Source organism: Etheostoma spectabile, unplaced genomic scaffold (assembly GCF_008692095.1).
Source record: "Etheostoma spectabile isolate EspeVRDwgs_2016 unplaced genomic scaffold, UIUC_Espe_1.0 scaffold00004199, whole genome shotgun sequence".
NCBI lineage: Eukaryota > Metazoa > Chordata > Actinopteri > Perciformes > Percidae > Etheostoma > Etheostoma spectabile.
Window position 1 is genome coordinate 7,769 of NW_022603120.1, and position 22,115 is coordinate 29,883.

The 22,115-nt window shown below is 39.8% G+C and overlaps 1 protein-coding gene and 1 long non-coding RNA gene across 2 annotated transcripts; both read right to left on the bottom strand.

Moving 5' to 3' along the window:
- Window positions 1-3,241: 3,241 nt before the first annotated feature.
- LOC116677006 (uncharacterized) lies at window positions 3,242-21,475 on the bottom strand. Its single transcript, XR_004328891.1, has 2 exons — window positions 21,416-21,475; window positions 3,242-3,460 (listed from the first exon to the last, which is right to left on the bottom strand). It is a non-coding gene; the product is annotated as an uncharacterized LOC116677006 (long non-coding RNA).
- On the bottom strand, window positions 3,428-21,028 carry LOC116677005 (cathepsin S-like). The gene is given in 10 exon segments (XM_032507738.1): window positions 3,428-3,824; window positions 6,486-6,588; window positions 7,808-7,973; window positions 10,630-10,763; window positions 10,766-10,813; window positions 10,816-10,852; window positions 13,469-13,621; window positions 14,508-14,630; window positions 14,761-14,885; window positions 20,929-21,028. Coding segments are annotated over 10 exon segments (1,011 nt in total). The 5' UTR covers window positions 20,951-21,028; the 3' UTR covers window positions 3,428-3,724.
- Window positions 21,476-22,115: the final 640 nt, after the last annotated feature.

Here is a 22,115-nt window from a genome sequence, read left to right on the forward strand (position 1 = left end):
TCTTGTAGGGATCTTTAATTTGGTTGCAAGGTTTCTAGGGCCCTCTAAGATCGTTAGGGGTTCATTCCTTATCACCTTCGCTTCTGGAGTTTGTTCCAGCTCGTCAGGGTTGTTGGGTTTCCCCAGCAACTAGCACAGACACAAGTGATTTGATTTTCCAGTGCTTCGTGTTGTGGATGCCTAAATCAGGAAAAATCACCCAAAATCTAATTCTCTGACCTCTGTGTAAATGCCAAAGAGTGAGCGAGGAGCGAGGCTAGCTTGGCAGTTTTTCCACCCTCTCTCTCTCTCTCTCTCTCTCTCTCTCTCTCTCTCTCTCTCTGCATCTTTTTTCTCTCTCCTCTGTCTTTAACGTAAAGGGGGCGGATTGCTGGGGCCCCCATCACAGCGTGCACTTGAAGAGGGCGGTCATGAAAGAGGCCATCGACTTTTTAGCGGACTTCAAAGGGGAGGCTTTTTTCATCCCGTCTCCTCTCTGGGTATCTGGGTCTGGGGTCCGCTCTTGGCCAGACCTGTGGGGCTTTAGGGGGCATTCAAAGGGGGGCGGGGTAGATCAGAGAGGAGGCTGAATCATCCAGAATGAGGATGGTTGTGGAGGTGAGGGGTTTGGGGGGTTGTTTGAGGAATAGGAGGTGTGGAGTAGTGGGCATGGAGCTGAATTAAACTTTAATGAGCAACAAGGTTAGCATGCTGAGGGCGAAGTGGGGGGAGGGGGGGGGGGGGGGGGGGGAGTGTGGGGTGGGGGCGTGGTGGAGTCTGTAAGGGGCTTGGATGCTCCTGTGCCGACCCCTGCTCACTACTGTCATTGTATCAAAGCTGAGGTGACACCTTTCAGGTTTCTCTTTGTCTCTCGGACTGGGAGCCTAAAATGGAGACAGAGCTTTTTGTATTAATCCACCGTCTGCTCGGTGTCAAACAGGGAAGCTCCTCACTTTCTGTACAGATGGGAGGCGAGAGGGAGGGAGAGAAGGAGGGGGGGAGGGTGGGAGGAGTGAATTCAGTTGGCTGCTGCAGGTGATCAGCATTGCCATTTTTAGCCTGCGGCACCCCCTAGTGGCTTCTTCTAGAAACTGGACACTGAAACAAGTCTGGCAGCCGAGGCCGGAACAGCAGAACTGAAAGCCAATGTGTACTTTCTGAATAGAAAAGAAGAAAAAAAAGCCAAACCAAAAAGACTTTTTTTTTTTTTATGTTTAAACCAAAAAAACAACAACCAAAGATTGATGGGTAACTGCTGAATATGTATCATGGGTAGTTTTAGCAGTTCCCTGTCAGAGCTACCGTAGCACTCAGAGGATTGAAGATAAAAGCACCTGTGGGGTTCCGCGTGCTGATTATTTACGTTGCATAAAACAGTATTATGTTGAGCTGGAACTGAGAAACTGACATGAGGCAGTGTCTTCAGATGGAAGTCTTTTGACTCTGTAATCCCCAGTGTCCCCCCTGTCTGTCACCCTCTCCCCTGTGTGTACATGAAGACTTTACCCATCTACCTCAACTGTGTGAGATGTGGTGGCAAAGATATTCCTTAACCAAGAATCCATCCTGTCAGGGTGTCTGTATCTCTATCTATCTATCTATCTATCTTATCTATCTTGTCTATCCATCCGACTCTTCTTCATGCCTTTTACTCCAAACCAAATGTGCTGGAATCAATCCGTAACAGGAGCCGAACGAGGGCCCCTGTCCAGCCAAAGCTTAAGTCCAGTATGCCAGAGTGTCCCATCGATCCATGTCCTGTATATAATACAAATCATTCTCAAGACCAAAAAAAAAGGAGGTGACAATCCAAGCAAGGAGGATCTTGCTGTAATCAACGTTGCCTATTCCTTGTTTTACCGAAAAACTAGAATCATGTGCTCTTGCTGTACAGAAAAGCCCAAGAATCAAGCGCTCATCCAAAAATAAAAATAAAGGTCGGAGGAGACAGAAGCTATTTTCCACATTTGTAAGCCACCCCTGCCACCCTCCCCCTCTGTTTTTTTTTTTTTTTTCAAAATGTTTAGTGTAGTTAAATACTGTTCGATCCCACTGTTGTAAGTAGGAAATGATGAAATCCATACAAAAAGCTTTAAACGGGGAAGAGCTGAGGGAAATATTATATTTGACTGAGTAGGAGTTTCCTCGGCTTGGACTCGACCCACCATGCTTTATCGTGCCATTCTCGTCCATGTGTTAGACTTCCTAATGAATGTGGCTAACCAACCAAAGGCTTTAAAAAAACAAAACAGAAAAAAGAGATACACAACACTTTAAAACGTCAATCATGGTGGGACTTTTGTATCAACAACTAAAGAAAAAATCCCTTTGAATACCTCATGTGAAAATTGTTTGTTGTGATGTTGCACTAAAAAAAATAAAAATGACTCATTTGTAACCCAACACTGTACTCGCTTGACTTTTTTCTCACCTTGCTGAGGTGTTAGCGGCGAAGCTCTCGGTGGTTTTTTAAAAAGGCTTACAACCGACAACCGAGGGCGTAGGTTTGTGATGATTGGGGGGGGATGGGGTCTGAGTGCCCCAATAAAATCACACACATTTCTTGCATTATGTTGAATTTGTATACTGCAGTTTTATGGTGCAAAGGTCTTTATTGTGTATTTATGTAAAGGAAATAATTGTTATCTCCTGTATTGTTCAAATTCAAATCATCACACAGTTTTTTTTAATTTTGGAATCATGTACATCTCAAGAACAACTGAATTGATTTAATAAGTTAAAGCTATAAGCTCCCAAATTTAAATCTACATACACATATAGCATCTTTATTTCTTACGCTCCTGTTGGGTTCTTTAACCCCCCCCAATGTTGCAAAGTAGACACTGGTCTTGTTTTCCGGACCTGTTTGGAGCCCCCTGAATGGTTACCTCTTTTGGGGATTGGATTGTCTTTCTTATTATTTGAGGGAGACAAATTTACCTCTTCTACACATTTATGGGGACATACCCCCTGCATCCCCCCCCCCCCCCCCCCCATCTACACCTATGCTGCCTACAATAATAACTTGAAAATGCTAAAATGCTGTTTTACTCTTATATCAGATTGTAGGCATCCCCTAAGCTCAACATGTTGAACTATTCCTTTAATTTTGACTCATTCGACGTTGCTAAGAGAGTCAGTACAAAATATGTTACTTGACAATGTTCCTTGCCTGCAGGCAGCTGGTCCTCTATATATGTGCCATCACATCAGCATGTGCACAGGGCTGAGATGTTTACCAGAGACCGGCTATTGATTTTGGCCTTCCTTCTGTCGTAACATGTAATAGCTAAATTGACCAACAAGCCAATTTCCCAAAGAGTCAATGGAATCCTTTCAGGCGCTTTTCATGGCAGATTTAACAGACTGACAAACCTGGAACTGCTGTGTAAAATCAGATCTCGGCCTTCGTCGCATCAGGACACTGATATTTACTGAAAGGCCGACATTACAGAGTACATCTGGGTCTTTATTACAGATTCTAACACACATCACACACACACCACACACACACATACATTACAGTCGGACACAAACAAACACATGGTCAAGAAGTTCAATGGTGTTTAACTGTAGTATTCAAGTCTTGTCATTATTTCGCTTTTGTTGTACACAGGTGCATTAAGACAAACTTAAAACATGTTGAAAAATGTTAGAATCAATGTAACATTCAACTGTAAAATGCTGTATACATAAATGGAAGGAACTTCAATTCTACATCTGATTCAGTTTGTTCCCTCTGCAGCTACATGATGGGGTAGCAGCCGAAAAGAGCGATACCACACTGGTTCTTCTTGTTGCGTGCCATCCGGATGTAGCCCTGGTCTCCAAAGCTTGTTCCCCAGCTGAGAAAAAGAGCAAAGAAACATACCCACATAAATAAAAGATTGCATTGTTTTTAAAAGCACCCATGCTCATAATTTCATTCAGGCTTTGCAATTTTTTTGTGTTTTGCTGAATGATAATAAAAGGAATCTTGTTGAGGTGTTACATTGGAGGCGAATGGGGTGAACATTTTGAGAAATTATCTTGATGTTTTTATCTTTGTCATTAACAAATTGGTCTCAAAAATAGAAGAAAATGGCTCCCTCATAAATAATCCAAAATCTCTAAATGCTTCTGACATGTTTATTAGCTGAGTGGGACTGAAAAGACACAGATGGTTGTATTTATAATTTATAATGGCTGATTTGAATTTTTTTTTTTTTTTTTTTTTTTTTTAATCGGCCATTACAAATCGTATTTTCTTATTCATTTCTCTTTTTCAATCATTTATAATGACAAATGTTTCAGATAAATTAATATTTAACCGTCAACCATGTTATGAGCGTTGGCGTCGCATCGTTTGTCCACCAGAGGACGCTCTACAACGTCCCTGTGGAAACACTGATTTTTTGTTTGTTTTGTTGTTAATGTGTTTTTGTTCAAAGGACTTTAAGCTTCATATCTTAAGTTTGTATTTTTATACATTTTATTTATCAGAACTTTAACATATTTGATGTTCCACTGTTCTGTTGTGACAAAACAAATTTATCACATATATAATATTTTAGTGGGACCTCATAAATAACTACAAATAACTAATGTTATACAGACTTTAAGGGAATTCTTTTTATGTTTTGTAATGCATTTCTAGATTTAAAATAATATATATTTAGGTTGATATATCTGCATATCAGATTTTTAAATGATCAAAAAATTCGTATCGGTATCGGCCTTAAAAATGCTTTATCAGTTAGGCTTTAAGTCTTCTCCGGTGTGGGGGGTGTGTGAAGTCCTAACTCAACCAGTCTGTATTTATGTGGTTGACCCCCCCCCCCCCCCCCCGTTTCACAGCTGCATGTCCTCAGTCGTTAGGCCGAGAGAAACAACAGGTGGAAATCATTTCAAAATCCAGGTTAAGATTCCATCAAAGTATTTTTTAAAATGATTGGTAAAAATAGGTGATAATACCTATGAAGTGTTTCCACTGGCAAGATATGAGATAGAAGCTTAAAATATAAAACTCTTGGGAACACTTTCTGGTGTTTTATGTTGTCATCACAAAATCTCTAATTGAAAAGGCCAACCTCCCCGTTTATACATCAGTGAACTGATGAGGGTCATGCACTGTGTGGTGAGACCCGGAAAAAAAAGAAGGATTATAACGAGCTAAAACATGACTGATGAGGTCGGCTGTTGAAAACAGGGAAGTCACATGTTTTTAACGCATTAAGTGTTTGCGAAATAAACTTCTTCTTCTCTATTGCACTCAAATGATTTTGTGACACTGGCTGATTTAGACCAACGTTGCATTCTGGCTGCTTGAGACAGGGCCGTAGCCGTAATTTCCGAAGTGAGGGGGGGGGGCAGAGATTGTTCAGGAGAAGGATTTTTGTCAAAAAGATTCTCTCCCATTTGTCTCTCCAAATCGTAGATTCTTAGTACCCTACCTTTCATTTATGATTGAGGGATACACACATTTCCATAAACTGTTCCATTCTGTCTTGCCTAATGGAAGACCTGGCAACATTTGAACTGGCCACGCGGAGGTGGAACATGCCAATGAACCATCATATATAGAGCCATTCACACGGGGAGCAACTTCTGTGAATACGCAGGTGGACAACAATCCGGGAGTAAATGCCAGGCGATCAGTGTGTGGTAACCATGGAGATTCTGTGCTGTATCCCTGCCGGTACAACTGAATGAGATCAGCTGACTGTGGTATCATATATCCCTAATCACAGGTCCATTCATAACAATAGTGGCCACCCTAGTTCAACACAATCCAACTCTTGCAGCGGACGGGTGTGTGTCGAGCACGAACGCGTCACTTTTACGGGATTTTGCCCGATGGTTGCGTCCCCTGTCAGACTGCATCTGACTTGCATCTCACTGAAAATAAATCCGAGGAGCAACAATCACCCCCGGTGTGGAAAGGCCTATACAATAACCCTTATTATTGCCAACTGATGGGTTTTCCTACCTAGAGTTTAAGTTGTATTGTATATTATTTTGTTAAAGCCTATATCTATATGAGTGTATCAATCAACTGACACAACCTGAGTAACATGCACAAGTTGTATTCCAATTAGTGTCCCTTTGCCAGACCATCCACACGCTGTGGAGCGGAGGAGGGTCTGGCAAGTCCACGCAGATGGCAGAAAAACCTGTTCTGGTTTATTCTGGTAGGGTACAGACTACGTTCAACTCAACTCAGACGTGTTGTAGGCGTGGAAGACAGAGGGCACTGCCAAGTACTCTGTGTCCGCTATGCCTTTGACAGACAGGTGTTTTTGGAAATCTTAAGTCTGTTCTACCACTAAACTCATGTCAGCAAAATACCAAAACCCTCCCTGCTTGTTGACGCAGATCATACTTCCCTGCAGTTGTCTGTCTTCCCTGTTTCACTTCCCCTTCACCACGTCAACATACAGGAACATACACGAGCTACACATGAGCTCAGTATGAATGTATGATTGAACTAGACGGGGATTTAGGGGAGGTCAGGTCAGATGTCTCACCTGTTTTTTACCAGCCAGTAGTCTTCTCCGCTCAGTGTGCCGTAGCCCACAGCCAGAACCCCATGGTTCACTTTCAGGGTGCAGCTCGGGTCATCGTACACTCCTGAAATGGCACGGGTGAAAAAAAAATAACAAATCCATCTCATTGTATTCAAATTCATTTTTTGTTTTAGAAACATTTAAGCCGTGAATGTATTTTTTCAATTTTATACAAATTTGTTTTCTTATATTCAGATTCTTTGATTCTCGTGTTTTGAGAAAATGTTAAATAGTAAAGTAATAGGTCTGTGCAATTAATCACATTTCAATCTCGGTTACGATTTCGACTCCTGAAGATCACAAAAACAGAATAATCTAGAAAAAATTATCATTTTGCACATTACGTTTTGCAAGTAGACTCTTATTTTGTTTTCCAAATGGGAAAAAAAATGGGAAATTTCAAAGTTCAAGGTGTTGATTTGTTTATCTGTTTCGCATTTTTTTAAGTTTAACAATAGCAACATCTTCCCAAAAGTCAAGGAGTACAACAATCGTAATTTCAATACTGACCAAAATAATAGTGATTATGATTTTGTTCCGTAATCGAGCAGCCCTATATATTAAGAATCAGAATACGTTATTGATCTCCTTTAGGGAATAGTTTCAACAAGTTACTTTATTATCATTATTGGTGTGTATGTTTATAATTGTATCCAGTAAATCCCCCAGTAGTCTAATTGCAACCTTCACATTTACATTTGTTTAGTAAAAAATGAGCGAATAAGTGTCTAAAGTACCCAGGAACATCAGTTAGTTCATGCAGGAGAGCAAAGACAATATGTTCAGTGGGTGTTATCTTAAGCTTTTTCATATAAATATAAATATAACACTTCATGTCCACCCTGCACCTTTCTTCACGCATGTCTGGATCTTTCTGCATCTAGTTCCAGTCACCTATCTAATGAAGTGGGACGCCTCTGTGTGTAGCGCACCGCCATGAGGCATGAGACCATGAGGCAGATGTCTGATTACTCCACATTTTAACTGTGATATTTTGGATTTTGGGAAATCTGAATCTGCCACGTTGTCTGTCAGACGAATGTAGTAGTACAATGTCTTCCTCTGATGTAGAAGTACACTATAAGTCAGTTGTAGGTTAGACAGTGGAGTGGCATATTAAGTGCTTTGGGATCCTTTGGGAATTTTGTCTTTTTTGAAAATTCTCCAAGTAGCACTACCACAAGCCAAGCACTCGGCTCGTTCCAAACAGGCACATTATGAACGGGCACTGTGCTAGTCTAAGTAAAGATCATCGCCTGTGCAGGTGATGATGTGTAACGTACCACTCCTGTAGAAGGTGAATCTGGGCCGTGTGGCGTCGATTGCCACTGAAATGGGTCCGATGTTGGCGAGAGCCTGCTTCAGAACTCCCTCGTCCCCTTCGGGCAGGAAGCTGTAACTGGAGCAGTTGGCGGCGCGGTTCACCGGGTTGTAGTGGCACGGTTGTGACTGAAGTAAGAAAAGGAACATGGGTTAAAACCTACGATGAACACTGTGTGAAATATCCCTAATGGTGTTGAAGCTATGTGCTTAGTTTCTGCAGCCTCCATGAGGAATTCTAAGAAATGACCACAACACTGTCAGAACATCCACATGATACAAGCCTTCCGTGATCACGCAGGATTAAAAAAACATGACGGGCTCTTCAGAAGAGGTAATCATCTTCACTCAAGTTTCTGAGTGCGGATGAGACAATACAAAACAAATACAAAGAGAGTTTCGGTGGAGCTGATAGTCTTCATTAGCTTTGTAGCAGCTCATTTGGCATGGCTTTTTATCAATATCAATATATGTTATACCCTTAGAGTGCAGGCAGCCTAGCAGGGTGACATATCAAAATAGTTTTGAATCTGAAAGAAAAAAGTTTGTTGGCTTCTTCACTGGCAACTTTACTCTCGGATATCCGACGTCTGACTGACTAAAGAAGGCAGCGCAACAGTTTATAAAGGCTACACTGCGCCAACGCATGATACTACACATAAACAAATTAACCCTCATGTTGTCCTCGGGTCAAATTGACCCATTTTCCTACATCGATGTTCTTTAAAATTCTCCTAAATAACAAGATTGATTCCACTCAACGCTCTTTGGCAAGTAAAGATCTCTACTTTCATTAATTTTGGGGCGTCTTACTCAATGTTATAGTATTTGGAAAAATAAAATGAAGTGGTTTTGAAGTAGTATTGAGTAAAAGTTGACATATTCCAGTCTGATTATCCATCAACATACTTTCCTTTAGTCTAAGTAAGTCCTAATTTCTGCTTTTCAAACATTGGGTATCATTTCCAAAAAATGCGGTTTATTGACCATAAATTCCAAAAAATAATTGTGAGTTAGTGTCATGTAGTGTTGAAAACGTCAAAAGTGTTAAAAAAAGGGACAAAAACATAAGAAAAAGTTAGAACCAATAAAAAGTGTCAACAAAAGTTTTGATTTTCAATTTTGACAGGAAGACAACACAAGGGTTAATTGGGTGTATCTGTCATTAAAAATTAATTAGCCTAATACATACTGTACCGTGTAAAAATAAAGTGTCAATTTCCCCAGAATATACTATGTGCCACACTCTCGCCCACATTTCAATATGGCAACTTGACGTGTAAAACATGTAAAATGTAAACTTATTATTTAGTTTATTTTCTCAGCAGCTGATTTTTTATTATTATTATTATTATTGTTATTATTTTTTTTTACATTTTTCCAGCTTCAGCAGGTGAGGCAGAAAGTAACTCTCAGACAGAGACACTAGTCAATATTCTTATTAAGAGAATAATTCCCATCACCGATAGAATTTGTAACTTTTTTTGGGGGTGAACTGGAGCCACAACACCTCCACGAGGCTGGAACATTCTGTTGGATGTGCTCAGAACGGCCTTCCTCCTCCTCCTTCTCCTCCTCCTCCTCATCCTCACACAAACACGAAAAACAGCAAACCAGATGAAGCCCGGAGGACAAACACGTTGTCCGCTCCGATTAATTTGTTGTTGCTCCAAAGAGACATTAACAGCAGAGCGCAACATGGAAGATTGTTGCAGTCTACAGCCTGGAGGGTCGGACTCAAATGTTCGTACACCCACATCGTTGTCTCATACAGGATTGTTTTTAACTGTAAACCTGAAGTTTGCACTGGATTCCTCATATGTTTAAATGTCATGTAAAGTGGGATAACAACACTCTGTCCTCAACTTCCTGTTTTGTTTTTCTCTTCATAATTCAATTCAAAGAAATAAAATGGGAAACTGAGGCCATGAAATTGTGTTTTGTTTTGTACTTTTGAAGTGCTGCCTTGTTCTCCCTCGTGTTGTCTTCCCGCCGTCCTGGAAAGGTTTGTTTTTCTGATTCAAAATTTAAAAGGAAAAACCTTATGGTCGTCTTTTTCGACCCTTTTCTGGCTTTCCTTCAATGTTTTTGTCACTTTTTCTGAGCCTTTTTTTTGTGTTTTTTCCCCAAAGGTTTTACTTATTTATTTATTTTTTACATTTGTCACTTTTTGGACATTTTGTTAAATTTTGGTCACTTTATTTGACATTCTTCCCTCTTTTTTAACACACTTTTTTTTTTTAAACGCTATAAAATTGTTAAAAAACACAAATTTAATGAAAGTAGTGAACTGATTATTTATTGAACTTGTGAGGAGCGTTGTGGGAACCATCCACATTACTGTTTTGGAAAAGTTGTGAAAGAAACCCAAATTTGTGATATCGAAACTTTTTGTAAAGGGGTCAAATATGACCTAAAGACAACAGGAGGGTTTTATGACTTTGTGTTATAATTTCTTGCCTGGCATGAGGACGGAAGAGGCCATAAACATTGCTGAGATTATTTATTTCACACACTATCACTTGGGTTTATAGGTGCATGCTAGGGCTGCATGATATAAGAAAAACATGCAATAACATTGTTGCATATCGCAATAACTACTACTACTTACATTACATAAAAATTTAAGTGTACTCCGTTCTGTATTTCTGCTGCGTTTAGTGTTCTGCTGAAATAAAATGCGATGACGATGAAGTTACGGTAATATACTAGTTTGGATACTTGACTTTGTTCCTTTTTTTTTGATTTCTCATGTCAGAGCAGCAGGATTGAAGCGGTTCCTCACCTGTCCCGTGTAGGGGTACGAAGCATCCGAGTCGATGCCCTGGTTGTCGATGACGTACTGGAAGGCTTGGTGCATGAAGCCACCGTTGCAGCCGTGGTTGCCATATTTGCTTGAACAGTCCACCAGGTTTTGGGGCTGAGGTCCACCAGCTTCCCTGTTGTCTTGGCTAACTGGCCCTCCAGGGCCCGGCGGCACTGAAGGCCCAGCAGGAGCCACATGAACCCTGGATTCAAATGAGTGGTGTTACTGGGATGTCATACACAGTGCATTTTTTTAAATTCTTTATTAGCCTCAGTGGTCTTGCATTGCAAGACCTTTCTCCACAGCGCTGTGGAGGAGGATCTGGCTCAGTCGCGTTTTTTAGGCATTTTTTCATGTGCCATTTTTTTTCATAGCACGAGCATTTAAAAAAAAAAAAAATTCTATCTATCATTTCACTGTGTAGAGAATTGGCAAATTGGCGCCTCCTGCAGCTGCATGCGCCCCTGCATGCTGAGAAAGAGCAGGGAACCGAAGCATGTGTGAGAAGGGGAAAGGGAGTGAGGTTTTACTCCTAGTGTAGTAATTAGATTCTCTTTAGTGGGTTTTCACACTTGAGTATTAAAGGATTTCTACATGTCTGATTGTATATATTTTGGCACATTTAACAGAATATTATATTTCTCAATTGCACAAATCCATCATTAGAACATTTGAAAGACACATTTAAGAGAATCTAGTTATTTAACTATCGCAATTACAACAGAACAATTCTTCACAAAATATGACAGTATAAAAAGGGGGGGGGGGGGTCTCGCCCAGGGTGTAATTCAATGTAGAATCGCCACTGGACTGGCTAGTCCACACAGCATTCTGGGATGGGAGAAAAATGTGCTCTGGTTTATCGGCATTTCTTTAACCCTTGTGTTGTCCTCCCGGGTCATAAGCGGACAAAGATTTGACATTTTTGTCCCTTTTTCATACTTTTTAGTTTTTACTAACTCACACTACTTTTTGGAATTCATGGTCAATAACCCTCATTTATATAGAATTATACCTAATAATTGAGTTAACAAGCAGACTAATAGTTAAGATCAGAGGAACGTAGAGATGAGTTTAATCAGGAATAAAAAGTGATCATTTGTTTTTGCAAAGAGCGTTGCATGGAATCCAATCCATTTTTTGTGGTAATTTAGTTAAAAAGAAACCCATAATTCAGACATTTTTTAAAGGGGTCAATTTGACCGAGGACAACAGGAGGGTTAAACCAATCAAAATCGTCATGGGCGGTGCTAGGCGCTGATCAAGCCACGGTGCCTCTGCAAAATAGCCTCAGGAAAGAACTTGTTTTGGTGGAACATGTGTACGTTCAAATGTTTTTAGGCGTGCACCAGAAAGCTCAGACTGGACAGATAGTCTAGCTAGCTGTCTGGATTTACCTGCGGAGCCAACACAAAGAAAGCAGAAGGTAACGGACATCCGGCCAAAATAAAAGACGGCGGCACAGGAACAATCCCATTACGTGGATACAGACTAGCTTCAGAGTTAAATGGAAGACTTCACATATCCATGTTTGGCAAATCAACAGGAGTTTATAGAGACGGAGCCACGGAGGGCACGGCAGAGTTGGAGAGGTTAAAGAACTCTGCTGATTCTCTGGGAAATTCGCTTCTTTGTCTATTATATCTAACATGGTGCACAGAACTGAAGGGATTCCAAAATCAATACTTGTAAGTCTCTGGTCGAATGATACTCATCTGCACAACACCAGTTCTTCTTTTTTACATTGGAAACACAATTTTAAACTACTACACTTTGTTATTATTGACTTTCCACAACAAGATCTTCTGACTTTTTATCGGTTTGATGTCTTTTGTCGATCGTCGTGTCTTTTTTTTTTACACTATTTGTTTACCCCTGACAGTTACACAGGCTTGGCAACTTCAAGAGATACAACTTTGTGGGAAAAAATGTAAAATAAAATGTTACAAAAGGACTTTGACCACGTTATTTCTAAACTGTAGTTTAAATATCTCACTTTTGACTATAAAAATAGTTTAAATGAAATAGCATTTCTTCGGAACCAAGCTAAAGTACGAGAGAAAAACATAAAACCTCTAAAAGTGAAAGGGTCCATCCCAACAGGTCCAATACAAATCAGAGTAAGTTTAAATAAATAAATATAGCAGGATAAAAACATCAAAAGACATCAAATGTACATTTTAATATACTGTACATAAACACATGTATAAGGTGTTTGTGTGTGTGTGTGTGTCAATAGCTAGGTGGCTATGTGTCTTATGTGTGTTTTATATTATTCTTAACACAGAAAAATTGTATAATTCCAGACATGCAAGGTGTAAGTACAAAGTACAAAAGAATTTGAATTTTAACACAGGAATATTTGGGGTCTAAGAGGCCCCCAAAAACAGCTGTATACAAATTTCTAACTATTTTTCCCCATATCATTTATACAAAAAGCATAAGTGTGCGTAGAGAAAGCCATGTAATTCCAAAGCTGAGATATTTAACAGAGAAAAGTTCAAACCAACAGCAGTTGGAAGGTGAACTAGACTCAGTGGTGTCAATGCGAGTCAGGCGGGGATCTCGCACCTCTTCGGCACCAAAACCAGGATTAAAGGTGGATGTGGCAACAAAAAAACACAAAAAAAACTTGCAAAGTGGCAGACATGGCGACGACTTCCTGTGCGAACAGAGACAAACGATGTGGACAAATGTGTGGCCTGATGGCTGCGTTGATTGAAGACGTCTCTGCTGACTAATCCGGCCTGACTGTGTTCCTACGCTCAGACACATGAGTCACCGATGGAAAACAAAAGGAGAGTACGTTTATCTTTACCTGCATCTTCACACGGGTGACACAGCCCTTCTGTCTCCAGTCCATGGTGTCGGGTACATCGGTCCCGGATGTCCCCACAAAGGCAGATGGTGCCCTCTGCATGTCAGCGGGGACACTGAGTGTGGCGTACGACTGCAGGATCTCCTCTTGTGTCTGTGAGGAGGCAGATAACAACGCATGAAATGAGCGTCAATGTGCTATATTCATTTAGCAGGGTTGTGAATATAGATTTAAAGAGAAAGGAACTGAGAAATCAGGTAAACAATTATCATCACTTGTCAACTTGTATACGTGTATTCAAATATTTGTTCTTGTATTTTACTCCTATTAATATTGCATGTATATTGTATGACTGGTTTTGCTGCTGTAACACTGTAATTTCATGGGATCAATATCTATCTATCTATCTATCTATATCTATCTATCTTTACCATTGTTTTGTCCTGACTGGACTGAAATCCATTATTATTTCATCCTGATTAATCAATTTGTCTATAAAGCATCAGAAAATAGTAGTAGAAGTAGTAGTAGTAAAGTAGAAGCTTCAGATAACCTGGGAAATAAATGGCAGTAAGTTCGCTTTAACCTCATGCAGAATGTAAATTAGTATTTTATCGTTTCACTCTTTGGCCCTTCCACTGGTCGAACTTTTCTTTGTTTGACCAATTGAACTTTCTTGACTCAGGCCTTTCATTCTTTACCAAAGTAATGAGAGGATTTCTGCTCTTAGCTCGACCACTGATCCACAGCTCCTCAAGGATGTGTTCACCACATCCAGTGTGTTGTGAATAGCCTACAGTATGTTCTCTCTGGTCTAAATTAATCAGTGACTGAAGGACTAAGGCGGTGTATGCTTTGCGTCCTTTAACCTGCTTTGCTTCGATCTGGGTCAAAGATTCTCTGGAAATATTCAGTTTGTCTGATTCCTGAGAACTAAAACAACTGAGCTCTCCTTCAAATCTTTGCTTCAGTAAAGTCCCCCGCCCCCACCCCCCCATCCCCCTTCAGTATCAAACAGCAGAGTGAGCGAGCGTCTCACCAAGTCTCCCATGTGGTTCATGCCGAGGTCGTAGGTGTGAAGCCCCATCGAGGCCTCCAGGTTGTGCAATGTGATGAGCATCAGGTTCTTCTCCCACAATTCCCTGCGGCGCACCTCCTCCACCTCGAGGCGTACAGTAAGAGTGCATAGGGTCAAATACTGTATAAGTACGTGATAAATCTTACATCAAATCTTATAGATTTTACTGCCTACTAACATATTTACAGCCTATATTCTTTTTGTTATCACATACTTCATTTCGGTACTTCTTCGCGTGCGTCTTCTTCCACAGCTCCCAGTGGTCGTCCAGCCGGCTGTCAATCATGGCCGCTGCCCCGACACACAGGGAGACGAGCAGCAGGCTCGCAAACATCGCGCCTGTAAACACACACACACACACACACGGACCACGTGAAAAGTTAGCATTATGGCTGCACAATTAATCGCAATGTTATCGGAATTGCTTTTATGGTACTAGTGCAATTTCCAAATCGCAAGAGGGGGGCGGGGACACAGGCAAAAATATGTTGTCAAACCATTCTGAAGTATTGTGTTGCTGCAGAAATGAAAATGAGAATAATACAAAAAATGAATCAAATCGCAATTGCAATACCAGTCAAAATTATCGCAATTAGCTATTTTGCTAATATGGGGCTGGGCAGCCCTAGTCAGGATGCCGTCTGAACTGTTGCAGCTCGAGCCAGAAAACAAACGCCTGGTGGAAATCAGGCTTTGAGTCCGAAACACACACCACTGGAGGATCCACAAAGAGGATCCAGGTCTCACGGGCTCGATGGCGGATCAGTGACGGCACAATGATCTCAGAGGTTGCGATGAGCGCAAAAGCCCAAAGCAAAGAAGGGACTTTTGTTCAATTTTGATCCGGATACAAATCATAACTCATAGTTTGTACGTGCAAGACCTCTTCAGAATCCAAAAACACTTTATAGATTGTTACATTTAAGTTGCTCGGAGGCAGATTTAAGTCAAAATAGGAGTAAGAAAACAACTAGTACAGTGGGGCTCGAACGTTTGGGCACCCCAGGTAAAAAATTGTATTAATGTGCATAAAGAAGAACTAAAATACAAGGTATTAACACTGCTGGGTGCCCAAACTTTTGCAGAAGCAGTTTTGTTGGTTTCTGTTAGTTAATAAATGATGGAAATAAAATCTAACTATTTGTGACATATAATATTAATGTCTAATCTGTCATTTGATGCCTTTTGGAGATTTTTCACTCTTTTCTTGGCTTCTTTATGCATATTAATACACATTTTTACCTGGGGTGCCCAAATTTTGAAGCCCACTGTAGGAGCTGCAAACAATGTAGCAGTTCCTTTTCCTGGGTCCACATAAACAATCACAACATCTACAGAAAAATATCATAGATACAACTTTACATACCTTTAAACAAGACATATGAAAGAATACCAGTGTGTACATGTTTTGTAACAAATAGAATGACGTCACGTCCGACAATAACAGCCCATCATAGTAAGATTATCTCATTTTTTTTTAAAGTGGTTTCTGTTATATATGTTGTTCTACAACAGATTATTTAAATGTTATTGAACATAAAGTACAGTGTGAACACAAGTAGGGGTGGGAATCACCAGACGCCTCCCGATGATATATCATCGCAATACTTATGCTACAATACGATATTATTGCGATTTTAAACATATTGCAATATTCTGTGATGTATTGAAATTTATAACCTTTTTTTTCCAACTTCTAATTTTTCGCAATTTCAAATGACGTCCCCAAAAGGAAACTTTGTCAAAAACAGTTTAATCTAAAAAGATACATATCTGTTTGTTGATCTCACTTCAATTGTATTGCTGCAAAATGGGATTGTCAAGCAGACAAACTGACCAACACATGTACAATAAAATATACTTGGCGCCTGTGTATTGATACAGTATTGCCACTGAAAATATCGCAACACTATGCTGTATTGATTTTATCCCCCACCCTTAAACAAAAGTAGCTGGAACACAAATCAGACTACAATAATATCTGATATTGAACAGAACATTCACATGATTGCACATATACTTGTCCAATAAAGACCTTGAGTCATTACCCATGCTCCTTTATTAGCACTATTCAACAAGTTTGCAAAGCAGAAAGCCAACACCTAAAGCCTCTAACCAGCCACACAGGTGGTATCAGTTATTGTGGCTGATCAGACCTCTGCTCAGGTTAAGTGGGCCGGACCTTTGATGGGAATATATTGGGTCACAAATCTTTTTTATCAATAAGAGTGTCAACAGGCTCAACAACTGGTGCGTTCTTCCACCTGGGAATTTCAGGGACCGCCCCGTGATTGTGTTGTTTTTCCGACTGCCAGCGTTCACATGATGCGTGCTCTATTTCTGTTATTTTGGCATTTGGCATAATAACATGTTGCATGACTGCATCCAACTGTTGGGCGTGGCCTGGTTCATCAGGTGTGTGAAAACATGGAGGCCACAATAACAAAGATTTGCTGCTTTTTTCTTGCGCAAGCACACAATCCCCATCGACATTTTTACATACATAGGCCTATTTATGAATAATTGAAACAGGTTATGTCTGTGTATGATTCTTGGCAGAGGCGTTTGTCCACAATAAACTTAAGATTCTTGTCATTGAAATATTTTCAGCCAACCAAAGTCGCCTACATCCAACATCAGTTGTCAACAACGTGTCACCAACTGGGAAACTCTGTTAGCAAAATCTAGTTTCCCACCTCGGATTCCCACAGGAAGTGACGTGAACGATGACGTTTTCATTGGGTAAAATGTTTTTCCGATGATGAACGCACGGAAAGTGAATCAGAGACTCAGGAAGACGTCACTCACTCGGTCTAACCATACCCACGCAGGCCCGGGGAGAGGTCTAATCAACCAGTCCGACTCAAAACACCTGTGTGGGCGTTCAGGGCCTTTAAAGCAACACCGAAGCACTTTTCCTCTTCGGCCCCCCCTACATGTTGGAAGTGGAATTGTCCCGTTTTGTCTCATTGGAACTACAGATCCACTACACCATCTGGGAAACTTTCATAGTGCGGTTTTCGCCGTTGGGCCGCAAAGCGAATGCAGACGCACCGTTCACCCTGTTACGAGTTGATGACCCACTGAAACGATTTTAGAAACATTATTTTAAGGTATAAAAGAATCTTTGGTGTTGCTGTAAATTCTTACCTGGATAACGTGAAACACACTCAACGTGTCACTGTATTGTCTTCAAGGTGGGGTGGGGGGAACTAATTTCAAGGACTGCAGATTAGCTTTTTGGCTAACTCATGGTACTCTGGTACGTTTGCAGCAATGTTAGGAAACATATATATTTCTTCTTTTTTTTTGAAACTCTACGTTTTCTGTGCTATCCTGAGCGTGAACAAATTCTCCTATTTTGATAATGTCTCTCTTATTGTTTATTAACCTTACTCCTCTCTACTTTTTTCAGATTTTTCTATTGTGCTTCAAAAAACAAATTTCTCTCCAGGGGATCAACAAAAGGTATTTCTTATCTTATCACACAACCAATAAATAGCATCAACAGCTGTGGAGCTCATGTTTCAGCTCGTGTTGACACTTTTTTTTGAGCTGTCGATGTGACTCCATGTTCATGTTTGAGGATGTGGTTAGAGCTGGTATTTATTTAGTCTGAGACGTTTTTAACATCTTGATCACCCCCATTTCATCTGAACCTCTCAAAGACGTCTCTACATTATATTACATTAATTAAATCCCAGAGACAGAAAGAGATGTAGTTCGTCCCAATACATAGTTTGTCAAATGCAATATGCCAAAAAGACCAGGATGTCCTACTGCACCGGTCGGATTTGCATTATGCAAGCCTGCATGTTTTCTAGCTACTCTAACCCACAATCCTTTGCACATCAAGTTCAAGTTTTGAAGAAGTAGTTTGTCCCAATTGTTTGCATTCCTTTCTTAAAGCAACAGTACATACTTTTTAAGGGTGTGTGTGTGTGTGTGTGTGTGTGTGTGTGTGTGTGTGTGTGCGCGTGTGTGTGCGTGTGTGTGCGTGTGTGTGTGTGTGTGTGTGTTCAAAATCTGCATCTGATGGTCAGCAGTCCACAATGAATGAAAAATGAACTGAAACATTTGAACTGGACATAAATCCCAAAGTGAGGCAACTATCATAAGACCAGAACAAAAACTCAATGAACAAGCATGAAATGTCCAAAACACATCAGTCTACGTCAGACGGATGTAAAGGCCGTCGTTACAACAGCTCCTGACTGGAAGTCTTTACTGCCAGAAAGACACAATCAGCATTTAATAATAAGGAAGTATAGCCTACAAAGAGCCGCAAATGTTAACCAAATTCCGGTTTGTTTGGTTTAAAAGGAGATTAAAGAGTATGTAGCTCTGCCAGTTTCTCCTGATCGACTGGACGATGGAACGCTAAGCGGAGAATGAAGCGTAGACACAAACAGTGACGGAGTTGAACCCAAAAAATTAGCCAGTACCCTAATTCAGCAGTTGCATGACATGATGATCGCATGTACTGGAGGTATTCATATTCAGTGGTGGAATGGAACTAAGTACATTTACTCAAGTACGGTACTTTTGAGGTTCTTGTACTTTACTTGAGTCTTTTTTTTCCATGCCACGAGCAAAATATTGTACTTTTTAACTCCCCTACATTAATCTGACAGCTTTAGTTACTTTACAAATGAAGATTTTTGCACACAAAACACATGTACTTTGTAATATACTATAAGTATTAAACTATAAGTACAATAAGTCCAGTTGAAATGATAGAAAATTACACACTTAGTTGATCGACAGAACTGTTTGGATCGTTTCCAGTGTCTAAAATGGGAAAATGGGAAGATTTTCCCACATAGAATACTTTTACTTTTAATACTTTAAGTAGATTTTCCAGATAATACTTACTTACTTTTATATACTTATACTTATACTCATACTCGTACATTTTATACGTTCATATACTTTTACTTAAGTAACAGTTTCAATGCAGTAGCAAAGTATTTCTACAGTGTGGTATTAGCACTTTAAAGTAAAGGACTTTAAGTAGATTTTCCAGATAATACTTACTTACTTTTATATACTCATACTTATACATTTTATATGCTCTTACTTTTACTTAAGTAACATTTTCAATGCAGTAACAGAGTATTTTTACAGTGCGGTATTAGTACTTTTAAGTAAAGGACTTTAAGTAGATTTTCCAGATAATACTTACTTACTTTTATATACTCATACATTTTATGTGCTGATACTTTTACTTAAGTAACATTTTCAATGCAGTAACAGAGTATTTTTTACAGTGTAAGTAAAGGATCTGAATACTTCTACCACCACTGTTTATATGTATATGTATATCCTGTAGGTGTGTCTTCTAGGTTTATGGGGGGGGGGGGGCTGCATGTCTGATTTTACACAGAATTCCTTGGTTTTCTCAATATATCATGATTTAAAGCTTATTTAAGAATCCATATCTGCATATTAATAATACTGTTAATAACAAATTACAAGTAAGGGTACTTCTCTACAACAAAAAGACTACAAAGTAGACTACAAAGGTCACCAAGGTCAAGGTGACCAAGTCACTATGACAGTTGACATATATACCATTATAATATATATATATATATATATATATATATATATATATATATATATATATATATATATACACAAACTTTATTCCAGCCCTAGGGGATCCATATCACAATAAGAACATACACAAACACAAAAATACAAAGCCTTCCACAATGTTCAGTGTCTAATATACAGACAGGTGGGCCAATGGTTCCACAGTGTGGGAGAGAATCTGACAGAACTGCGTACAGGGTGATTGATAAATATGATATATGATGATATGATATGATATAATAAATGTATGATCACACTCCAGAATCTGAAACTTTGTGGACTTCTCAGTCCCTGTCAGTGAGCAAATGAGTACACACAGTGGACTTTATCCGAAGAAAGTGGCCTTGGTTGATTACTTTAGTTGATCTTGTTACTAAGTTCAGAAATATTTATAAGAAAAAAAAAGACATAGGTCTCAATCCGGCTCAGAGGAAGTGTTTTTGAGAGTTTAAAGTAACACATATAGGGTACCCTGCGGATGTATTCGGATGATTGTTTTAGTTTTTGCCGTCTTACAGTTATTATAAACCACCACAGCCACACTCTACCTCAGTGTAACAACGTTACAGCACATGTTATTTATTTCCTGTCCCTTTGATAACCACACCTGCGTTCTGAACACAAAGAAAACTCCTTTTGTAAAACATAGAAACGAAAGTAAAAGCAAATCGGCGTTAAAGCGTCTTATTGCGGATCCCGGATCCCCCTTTTATACACATGTATTTAAATACAAAGGGCAGAATATTTGAATAATAAAAAAAGCAGATGAAAATGTTAATCTTACGTTGATCCGTGGGACTCGTCATGGCTGCTGTGTGTTTGAACCCTCTGATGGTGTTTTCCTGGTTGATGGGCCTATTTATGATGAAAGTGTCACATGAGCTGTTGCACTTTCTTCCTCTTAAGAAACAGAAAGCTGCATCGCATCGCATGCATCTGTTTGGTAACCAACCAACCAACCAACCACCACCGACCGACCAGCCGAACAATAAGTGAAGAAACAAAAGGGAAGCAAAAGTTATGGATTCTATGTAACTATAGTTTTTAAAGCCTCAAAAACTACATCAGAATCTCATTTTCTGCGAATGGGGGGGGTACCTTAGACGTGACCTTACTTGGTGTCTAAACACAGTAAAGTAATAACATGAACTGTTTATTATTTATTTAATATCTAGGCTACTTTTATGTTAGACTAAATTTAGTCCACAAGCAGCTCCTAGAGGCTGTGATGTGCATTACACCTCAACATTTGAACACACACAAAAGCACACAACACACACACCACACACACACACACACACACACCAACACACACACACACACACACACAATCACTACATAGACATTTTATGATTTTGCTTGATTCATGTCGTTTACTTTATTTTTGCTTCTTTTCCATTTTATATTTGCCTGCGTGTTTTAAAAGACAATTAATTGTGTGCACATCCCACCTTCTGGCAGATTGAGGACAAATGAGAAATTTTAAAGTAAAAAAAATGTAATGTCCCCAACACTGCTGGAAACTCCCATAATTTAATACAAAGGCAACGTTTGGACCCTACTGGGTCTTCTTCAGGCAGAAGACCCAGTAGGGTCCTTGTATTTGCTTATCAAACCTACGGAGGTGAGATTCCTTCTACATTACATGCCTCCAGGGAATTTTTAACATGATAAAATGTCCCGCTAAAAGTAATTTTAAGTGTCCTTAATGCTCAGTAAATGTTAATAGAGTGAGAGTTGAAATTTGTCCTGAGGGTGGAAGATGGAAATGAAAAGATTCATCCAATGAGAAAAAATGAGCATGTTGATATATTATTTTTTTGTTGTGTGTGTGTGGTGGTGTTTGTGTGTGAACATGATATTTCCAGTGCGGAAGTGAAATTTTTGGTGTGATGGTGGAGCTTAAAGGTAAGGTCAGGGAGGTCAATTAAACTGTGAGGATTCACTGGCGGCAGGGGAGCAGGACTGTGC